General features: G+C 49.7%; 1 protein-coding gene across 1 annotated transcript; it reads left to right on the top strand.

Annotated features, from left to right (window-relative positions):
- Positions 1–7,884: 7,884 nt before the first annotated feature.
- On the top strand, positions 7,885–8,349 carry LOC120925127 (CD2 antigen cytoplasmic tail-binding protein 2-like). The gene has a single exon (XM_040336000.1). The coding sequence runs from the start codon at positions 7,885–7,887 to the stop codon at positions 8,347–8,349; it is 465 nt and encodes a 154-aa protein (XP_040191934.1).
- Positions 8,350–11,106: the final 2,757 nt, after the last annotated feature.

Genomic DNA, 11,106 nt, shown 5'->3' on the forward strand with positions numbered 1-11,106 from the left:
CTCTTCAGGTTTACCAAAACCATGTAGTGCAAGGGCCTGCCTGATTGCATACAAATTGAAACTCTTAAGGTTTGACCTCCATATTAGATGGTTTTGGTAAACCTGAAGAGAAAAACCTGCAGGAAAACTGATGGTGTGTATGGGGCTTTAGTCTGGCTCTCAGGAACATTTCATTGTGTGACGCTAATTGACACTGTATTGTGTTAATTTCTATTGATGATTAGTAATTAGCTCATGTAGATATCTTGGAGACAGTGGGCCAGATTCATAAAGACTTACGACGGGCGTATCAGTAGATACGCCGTCGTAAGTCCGAATCCACGCCGTCGCAACTTTAAGCGTATGCTCTAACTGAGATACGCTTAAATGTTGCTAAGATACGGCCGGCGTAAGTCTCCTACACCGTCGTATCTTAACTGCATTTTTACCATGGCCGTTAGGGGCGTGTACACTGATTTACGCCTAGAATATGTAAATCAGCTAGATACGCCTATTCACGAACGTACGCCCGGCCGTCGCAGTAAAGATATGCCGTTTACGTAAGGGGTTTTCAGGCGTAAAGATAAACCACCAAAAAGATGGCGCAGCCAATGTTAAGTATGGACGTCAGAACCGCGTCGCATTTTTCAAATTTGACGTTGTTTGCGTAACTCGTCCGTGAATGGGGCTGGCCGTAATTTACGTTCACGTCGAAAGCATTGACGATTTGCCGACGTCATTTGGAGCATGCGCACTGAGATACGTCCACGAACGGCGCATGCGCCGTTCGTTAGAAACGTCAAATACGTAGAGTCACTAGTATTTTGCATAGAACACGCCCCCAACCAGCCTATTTTGAATTAGACGGGCTTACGCCGGCCCAGTTACACAGTGCCGCCGTAAGTTACAGCGCAACTTCTTTGTGAATACAGGACCTGCTGCTCTAACTTACGGCGGCGTAGTGTATCTGAGATACGCTACGCGCGCCGAAATCTATCTGAATCTAGCCCAGAATGTCTGTCTCCTAAAAGATGTGTATTGAGGGGGGCTCGTTAGTACCAATTGTATGATGTTGTGGGTGGAGTGTGTCATTGTCCATCTGATTACTGCAAGTATTCTTTTTGGTGTATATAAGAGCCTGCCTTCTCAATAAAGTTGTTCTATGCCTGGTGCACCCTTCATGAAGTCTGGGCTCATGTTTGGGGGGAACATTCTAACCATTGGGAAGAATCATCCTGGAAACTGCATTCATCTCCACTATCCCTCTACCTCCTGTGGTAGCGATAATCACTTATGCTCGGCGATTGAGGGATGGAAAGAAGGCCGCAGTACTATAACCACTGCAGGTCTTAACACACCCCTCACATTTTTGTAAATCCTTTCATGTGACAACACTGAAGAAATGACACTTTGTATCTACAATGTTGTGTAGTGAGTGTACAGCTTGTATAAAAGTGTAAATTTTCCGTCCCCTCAAAATAACTCAACACACAGCCGTTAATATAAACAAAAAAGCCAGTGCTACTACCCATACATCACATTAAAATCAGAGCTCCCGGGGGCTCAATCCACAGTCCCTGGCTGCATAGAATAATGAGGCAAGCCACAGTTGACAAACGCAACAGGAAAGGTTGACGCGTTTCAGCCTACAAGGCCTTAGTCATAACCACAAGGAGATTATGACTAAGGCCTTATAGGCTGAAACGCGTCAACTTTTCCTATTGCGTTTGTCAACTGCGCCTTGTCATTAAATACGACTATTATTTAAGAGCGACGACCGGAGTGCAGATCATCTTTTTCCTCACAGCCATTAATGTCTAAACCGCTGGCAACAAAAGTGAGTACACCCTAAGTGAAAATGTCCGAATTGGGCCCAAAGTGTCAATATTTTGTGTGGCCACCATAAGTTTCCAGCACTGCCTTAACCCTCTTGGGCATGGAGGTCAGCAGAGCTTCACAGGTTGCCACCGGGGTCCTCTTCCCCTCCCCATGACGACATCACGGAGCTGGTGGATGTTGGAGACCTTGCGCTCCTCCACCTTCTGTTTGAGGAGTCCCACAGATGATCAATAGGGTTTAGGTCTGGAGACATGCTTGGCCAGTCCATCACCTTTACCCTCAGCTTCTTTAGCAAGGCAGCGGTGGTCTTGGAGGTGTGTTTGGGGGTCGTTATCATGTTGGAATACTTCCCTGCGGTCCAGTCTCTGAAGGGAGGGGATCACGCTCTGCTTCAGTATGTCAGAGTACATGTTGGCATTCGTGGTTCCCTCAATGAAGCTTGGGATATATTTTTTTCTTTTTTATAACCTAACCCTGCTTTATACTTCTTCACAACTTTATCCCTGACCTGTCTGGTGTGTTCCTTGGCCTTCGTGATGCTGTTTGTTCACTAAGGTTCTCTAAAAAAAAACTCTGAGGGCTTCACAGAACAGCTGTATTTATATTGAGATTAAATGACACACAGGTGGACTCTATTTACTAATTAGGTGACTTCTGAAGGCAATTGGTTAGGGGTATCAGAGTAAAGGGGAGTAAAGGGGGCTGAGTACAAATGTGGGAAATTGAAAGAGGGTATGAATACTTTTTCAAGGCAATGTAACTATGCATCTGTGTCACTCTGCAAGAATGTAACTCCTGTATATGTCTGTGTTACAATGTAACTGTTGAAGAGAAAGGATGTGTGGGTTGTGGAGAAAACGGTGGAATTCCAATCATTGATAATGTGTAATGTCCGATAGGGATGGGGGGGAGGGGGGATTTTTATTCTCTAGAAAGGTGTTTGTGGGTTAAAGAAGTGTTTGGTGTTGTAGAGAACGGAATGTAGAGAACGGAATGTAGAGAAGGGAATGTGGAGAACGGAATGTGGAAAGGGGAATGTGTGGAATGGAGGCGACACAATGGCAGTGGAGCGCACTCCTATACACACAATGGAGAGGAGCAGTGCATGATGGGAAGGTGTGCTGTACACTCACCCGCTATGACTGCAGAGACAATGGCGTTTCCGATGACCCGCGGGAGACGAGTGTCTGATCGGGATTGGACACCTCTAACACAACAGTCCGCTGCCAATTTAACCTCTTCACAACTGCGCTATAGCTGAATGACGGCTACAACGCGGTCGCATATTACCAGGAGGGGGTCATATGACGTCCCCCAGTGACTGCGCTTCCCGCACGCCCCCTGCGGCGCTCATCGGCAGTGATCTGTGATTTCTTCGGACACAGCTGATCATAGATCGGGGGAAAGAGCCAATCACAGCGGCTCTTTACCACGTGTCCAATCACAGCTGATCAGTGTAAACAGGATTTGCCGGTTATCAGCAAAAGAGCCGATAAGTGGCAATCCACACAGGGTCCTGATTATCAGTGCAGCCTCATCACCGCCTATCACTGCAACCTATCACTGCCTATCAGAGCCACCTATCAGTGCAGCCTCATCACCGCCTATCACTGCCTATCAGAGCCACCTATCAGTGCAGCCTCATCAGTGCCCATATCAGTGCCCCCTATCAGAGCCACCTATCAGTGCAGCCTCATCAGTGCCCATATCAGTGCCACCTATCAGAGCCACCTATCAGTGCAGCCTCATCACCGCCTATCACTGCCTATCAGAGCCACCTATCAGTGCAGCCTCATCAGTGCCCATATCAGTGCCACCTATCAGAGCCACCTATCAGTGCAGCCTCATCACCGCCTATCACTGCCTATCAGAGCCACCTATCAGTGCAGCCTCATCAGTGCCCCTCTCAGTGCCCCCTATCAGAGCCACCTATCAGTGCAGCCTCATCAGTGCCCATATCAGTGCCACCTATCAGAGCCACCTATCAGTGCAGCCTCATCACCGCCTATCACTGCCTATCAGAGCCACCTATCAGTGCAGCCTCATCAGTGCCCCTATCAGTGCCCCCTATCAGAGCCACCTATCAGTGCAGCCTCATCAGTGCCCATATCAGTGCCACCTATCAGAGCCACCTATCAGTGCAGCCTCATCACCGCCTATCACTGCCTATCAGAGCCACCTATCAGTGCAGCCTCATCAGTGCCACCTATCAGAGCCACCTATCAGTGCAGCCTCATCAATGCCCATATCAGTGCCACCTATCATTGCCTATCAGTGCCACCTATCATTGCCTATCAGTGCCATCTATCATTGCCTATCAGAGACACCTATCAGTGCAGCCTCATCAGTGCCACCTATCATTGCCTATCAGTGCCACCTATCACTGTCTATCAGTGCCACCTATCACTGTCTATAAGTGCCACCTATCACTGCCTATCAGTGCCACCTTTCATTGCCTATAAGTGCCACCTATCATTGCCTATCAGAGCCACCTATCAGTGCAGCCTCATCAGTGCCACCTATCATTGCCTATTAGTGCCACCTTTCATTGCCTATAAGTGCCACCTATCACTGCCTATCAGTGCCACCTATCACTGCCTATCAGTGCCACCTATCACTGCCTATCAGTGCCACCTATCATTGCCTATCAGTGCCACCTATCATTGCCTATCAGTGCCACCTATCATTGCCTATCAGTGCCACCTACCATTGCCTATCAGTGCCACCTACCATTGACTATCAGTGCCACCAATCACTGCCACCTAACCTTGCCTATCAGTGCCACCTTTCATTGCCTATCAGTGCCACCTTTCATTGCCTATCAGTGCCACCTTTCACTGCCTATCAGAGCCACCTATCATTGAAAGTCAAAGTTAGAAGCTGGTTGGCTGCCATTCACAGCTGCACAATATTTTGCACTCTCTGGTTTAGTAAATCAACCCCATAGTGCCTAGGGTGTGCCCATGAACACCTGGCACACCCCCCTGCGCATACCTATGCCTCATGCACTTTCACAGAGTGAGGAGAGGAGAACCGGTAAGTAACCGGCAATTGTGACAGGGGACATGTACACTGAGTGCAGCCTCATCAGTGCTGCCTATAAGTGTCCATCTATCAGTGCCCCATAGTGCCGCCCATCAGTGCTGCCATCAATCATTGCCTCCCCATCATCGCTGCCCATCAGTGCTGCCTATCAGGGCCACCTATTAGTGCCCATTAGTGAAGTCTATCATTGCCTCCTTATCAGTGCCACCCTATCAGTGCCCATCAGTGAAGGAGAAAAATTACTTAGCTGCTAAATTTTCTACAAACTAAGGGCCAGATTCTCAGAGACTTACGTTGGCATATCAGTAGATACGCCGTCGTTATTCTGAATCTGCGCCGTTGTAAATTTAAGCGTATTCTGGAAACAAGATACGCTTAAATTAGGCTAAGATACGAGCGGCATAAGTCTCCTACGCCGTCGTATCTTAGGGTGCATATTTACGCTGGCCGCTAGGTGGCGCTTTGGCGTAGAATATGCAAATGACTAGATACGCCGATTCACGAACGTACGTGCGCCCGTCGCAATTAGTTACGCTGTTTACGTTAGAGATACGCCGGCGTAAAGATAAAGCTGGTCTCTAGGTGGCGCATCCCATGCAAAGTATGGACGTCGGAACAAGCGTATCTTTTTACGTCGTTTGCGTAAGTCGTACGCGAATAGGGCTGTGCGTAAATTACGTTCACGTCACAGGCATTGAGACGACGTATTTTTGGGCGTAAATACGACGTGATACTGCGCATGCGCCGTTCGTTCGGCCATGCATCCACATGGGGTCAAGCCTCATTTAAATACAACACGCCCCCTACAGCCTACTTCGAATTATGCGCGCTTACGCCGGCCTATTTACGCTTCGCCGCTGTAACTTAGGAGGCAAGTGCTTTGTGAATACAGCACTTGCCTCTCTAAGTTGCGGCGGCGTAGCGTAAATACGGTACGCTACACCCGCGCAACGTAGATCGGCCGTACCTGAATCTAGGCCTAAGAAAGTTATTTTTTTTTTTCAAAATCTTCAGTTTATTTAGCACAAAATAAATACCCAGTGGTGATTAAATATCACCAAAAAAAAAACGTTATTTGTCGGAAATGTAAAAAAAAATAAAAAAATCATTTGGGTACAGTGTAGCACGACCGCGCAATTGTCATTCAAAGTGTGACAGAGCTGAAAGCTGAAAATGTTCCTGGACAGGAAGGGGGTGAGAGTGTCCCCCCTCCCGGTATCGGAGGGGTTGAAAAGGTTCCTGCACTACTTTGATGTGACTTGAGTGCCATGTCATTGCATTGTAAACTCTCGAAAGTCGCATGCAAGTCGCATCTAAGGCTGCATTCACACTATAGCGTTCTGAATCGCGGCGTTTTGTCCCGCGAATTGCGGCGGCAAATAGCGGCGTTTTGTACCGCGATTCGCGGCGACAAAACGCTGCGATTGTGAATGCAGCCTGTGACCTCCTCTATGGAGATGGTTCACATCTCCTAGCCGAACGCCGAAAGACGCCTGAACAAAAGGTCCGGGACCTTTTTTCAGGCGGCAGGCGTCAGGCGTTCGGCGTGGAGATGTGAACCATCTCCATAGAGGGCAATGCTAAAGCATCCCTCTGGCGTGTCGGGGCGGCAGCGGCGTTCACACTACAGGCGTATATACGCCTAGGTGTGAATGCAGCCTTAATGTTATCAGTGCAACAGCCAAATCCAAAATCAACAGCCAAAGTGGCATCCAAAGTCTCAGTGTCAAGTCGCAATGGAAATCGCACGACTTTGGAGTCACACAAATGTGAAAGGAGAAAAAGTCCTTGCAGCTAAAACTGCCGTAATTAAGCAAAAAAAAAATCTGCAGGTTCTCGGAGATTCCCTGGGATGTGACAACCCTTTCCAGAGAGCGAGGGGTTAACGTCCCCCTCTCCCCCCCCATGTGACCAGCGTTGGCGGTTGTTTGGCGCGCTCTCTCCTGGAACGAGACGTCGGTGTAATGGAGGCAGACAACACCCAGCCGGCTGACCCCTCTTCTTGCATGTAATCAGGCGGCGGAGGGGGGGGGGGGGGGGGTTTGATTAAAGTGAGATTGGTGCGGCGGATGGCTGGCAGCAGATGAGACGAAGCATCTGCGGGACTCGCAGCTCATTCCGCCGCATCCAATTCCAGCCTCCCCCCCCCCTCCTCGTATTAATGCACCGTCACGAGAAGCCGCGCAATTTTCTCCTCCGTATGTGTGCGGACCTGAGCCCGCGTTCTGCCAGCTGCCCTACTTTACAAACATGAGCAAGTGATGGAGAGCGCCCGGGCCGTACGCCCGAGACCACCCATAAATTACCAGAGCGGAACGCCTGCTGCGCCGCCATACGAGGTTTACCAGCATATAAAACATGTTGAACCTAAAAGAACCTGTTGGGTTGAGTTGAGTACAAACACCATACGTTCACCTCCTACTAATCCGATCACCAAGAGGAATCTGTGACAGGAGGGACCCCAGAATCCCTTGGAAAGTATGGGATACCCTTGTTTCAGCTCCCCATGCATCTCTTATGTCTAGGTCGCCCTGTGTCTATTAGGGGCACAGGGTGAGCAAGAAAACAACATACCCTGAGAATATGATTGGATTACTTCAAATGGGACAGTAATATTCATTAACAATATCTCTCAAGAAATACGAAGATTTTATCCCCTGTACACCGTGAGGGCTATGCCCAGGAAGTATAACTCCTAATATGGGCATTTCAGGAAGTTCAATGCAAGAGTCCTTAGAGCCCCATTGTTGTTTGTGTTAATTAACTCTACTATTGTGTGAAGGAGTTCTGTGTTGATGTGTGATAATGTTGATTGTGTCTTCTGAGCTACTGGACGGCAAGTCTGGCCTAAAGGTCATGTCTCTGAGTCATCTAGGCTGTCAAAAGGGATTAGTTCTTCCTCCTCGTCCTCGCCGCACTTTCTGGGGCCTCTGAGGCCGATCGGAGTCTCGGGGCATTAAAGCTCCATCACTGGTGGGAGGAGAAGAGGAGAGGATGGAGGGGGAGGAGAAGGACGCACCCATGGATCAAAGTGACATCCAGCAACAGGAGCAGGAGGAGGCGGAGAGGAAGGAGGCAGAGGAGAGGAAGGCGGCAGAGAGGGAGGAGGCGGAGCCTCTGAATCAGCTCATTTCTCTGGCTGACCAGATGGTGGCGCTGGGAGTGTATGAAGTGTATCAGGACACGTATGAGAAGCTGGCCTTCCGATTACGAGGAATGACTGCCCCGCCCTCCCTGGACATGTTCGCTGACGAGGTGACTGAGGAGAAGCTGGAGAAGAAGGAAGAGTCCCTGGTTATAGATGAAGTTCTGTGGGAATACAGATGGGAGAACAAGGACAGTGCCGAGCTGTACGGACCCTTCACCAGCACACAGATGCAGGAATTGGTGGACCAGGGATACTTCTCAGATGGAGTCTACTGCCGGCGGATCACCGGTGGGCAGTTCTACAACTCTCATTGGATAGACTTCGACCTGTATGTGTGAGGAACCAGTGCTGGCCTTAGGTGTTCAGGCGCCCTGTGCGAGCTAATCATGTGGCGCCCCCCCATCTTCACCCCTTGCCCTCTGGTCACCTAAACTGACTTGCTTTTCGGTGGACGGTGCGGCTTTGCATTTAAAAATGGCGCCGCCCGGCGCTTAGACACCCCTGCGCATGCACCGTCTGCCCGAGAATAGCCAAGCGTTTTCTGGCTTTCCCGTGCAGCGGTGGCACATGCGCAGTGTGCCTGTCTGGGCCGGCAGCAGCCATTTTTTCAGGTGCCTCAACCGATGCGTTGCTCTTCACCCAGTCCCAGGGCAGGGGGACCTGGCTGCTGTGACTCATAGGAGTCGGACTCCTGTGATGATCATGTGAGTAACTGACTGCGACTCACATTCTGCAAGCTGTGATGGCTGCATGGCGCCCCTGTTGCCCATGGCGCCCTGTGCGGCCGCACAGCTTGCACACCCCAAAGGCCGGCCCTGTGAGGAACGTCACCGCCGTGCTGCGGATTTATATCTCGCTTCATCGGTGCCCCTGGTGGCAGGCCTGGACTGTTATGTGAGCTCCCCCTCGATCTTCCTAGAAGCCTTTGCTGTCTGACCAAGACCTCCTATCCAGAGACTCCATATGTGATGTGGTGGGGAGAGAGAGACGGACTCCGGTGTGTCTCTGACAAGATGTTTGTAATAAAACGTTCATTGAACTGTAACCACTTCCTTACTGGGCACTCCCTTCCTGCCCAGAGGACTTTTTGCGATTCAGCACCGCGTCACTTTAACAGACAATTGCGCAGTCGGGCGATGTGGCTCCCAAACAAAATTAGCGTCCTTTTTTTCCCACAAATAGAGCTTTCTTTTGGTGGTATTTGATCACCTCTAAGGTTTTTATTTTTTGCGCTTTAAACAAAAATAGACAATTTTGAAAAAAAAATTGTTTTACTTGTTGCTATAATAAATAGCTAAAAAAAAAATAAAAATTTTTTTGTTATCCTCAGTCTAGGCCGATACATATTCTACATATTTTTGACACATTTTTGGCACAATTCACATTTATACAGCGATCAGTGCTATAAATATGCACTAATTACTGTATAAATGTGACTGGCAGGGGAGGGGTTAACACTAGGGGGTGAGGAAGGGGTTAAATGTGTACCCTATATAGTGTTCTAACTGTGGGGGTGGGGGGTGACTGGGGGAGGTGACCGATCTGTGTCCCTATGTACAAGGGACACAGATCGGTCTCCTCTCTCCCTGACAGGACGCTGTCATTGTGAGAGCCGGCAATGAGAAATGATCTCATATGTTTACATATGAGATCATCTTTTTATTGGCCGCACAGATTGCCTAGGAAACGGCCACTCCGATTGGCCGTTCACAGCGATCTGTGATTGGCTGTGTCCAAGGGACACGGCCAGCACAGAAGTTCCTCGCTGCACGCTCGGGAGCGCGCGCGGGGAACACGGAAAGGGGCGGCCCCAGCGCCCCAGAGAAGTAGAACCACGGCCGTTGGGAAGTGGTTAAAAAAAAAGGGGGATTAGTTCATGAGTCTTCAAACTATGGCCTTCCAGTTCAGGAACTACAATTCCCATCATGCCCAGTCATGTCTGTAAATGTCAGAGTTTTACAATGCCTCATGGGATTTGTAGTTCTGCAACAGCTGGAGGGCCGTAGTTTGAGGATCCCTGGATTAGTTCATGAGCTCATGTTAATTAGTTTCTGGTCACAGGTGTATTTCCAGAGTAATATGAGCAGGAGGTATGCAATTTTCATTCCTGCTTGACCCTTAAGACAGAGCTTTGTCTCGTATTTGGGGGAGAATTGTTCGTGTGGGTTTCTCGTTCGGCTGGTTGGAGTGTTCGGTAGCTGCCTTTGCGTTCGGGAATGGAATGTCCTAAACAACTTTAACCCCTTTCATACTCGGGGTGTCGTTACAGAATCCAAGGATTCCAGAGTGTAAAGTGAAGGAACATCGATCTGGAAGGCAGAATGGAGTCACCAGATGCTCCCCCCCCCCCGTAATTACAATTACAGGGCCATATTCTCCTAGATTTCCCGCGGGCGGCGCGTAAGCCATTTACACTCCGCCGCCCCAACCTACAGGAGCAAGTGCTGTATTCCCCAAACACTTGCTCCGTAGTTTGGGGCGGCGGAGTGTAAATGGCCCGGCGTAGCCACGCGTATCTCCAAGGGGGCGGCTTCTATTTAAATTAAGCACGCCCCCCGATTCTAACGAACTGCGCATGCGCCGGGCTTAAAATAGCCCAGTGCGCATGCTCCAGTTCTCGGCGTAAAACGTCAATGACGCCGACGTGTGCGTCATTGACGTAAAGTCGTATTCAAGAACGACTTAGGGAAAGGACGTAGCCGACGGAAAAACACGACGCGGACCCGACGCCATACTTAACATGGCCTACTAAAGGGGGACTCCTCTTCTGGAGTCCCCCTTTAGCGATCTCTGTTCCTTCACTTCTGGGAACACCCTTTTGGAACCCTCCACTCCTCCTCTTCTGTGGTCCCTTGTCGGTACTCTCTGCTTCCCCTGCTCTGGGGTTCCCCTTTGGCACTCTCCGCTCCCCCTCCTCTGGGGTTCACCTTTGGCACTCTCTGCTCCTCCTTTTTTGGGGTTCCCTGTGAACACTCTCCGATCATCTCCTTCTACGGTCCCCTGTTGGTACTCTAAACTCCTTCTCTTCTGGGGACCCCAGTGGGCACTCTCTGCTCCTCCTCTTCTGGGTTTCCCCATTGGCACTCTCCACGCCT

This window comes from Rana temporaria, chromosome 1, assembly GCF_905171775.1.
Source record: "Rana temporaria chromosome 1, aRanTem1.1, whole genome shotgun sequence".
In the NCBI taxonomy this organism is placed as follows: Eukaryota; Metazoa; Chordata; class Amphibia; order Anura; family Ranidae; genus Rana; species Rana temporaria.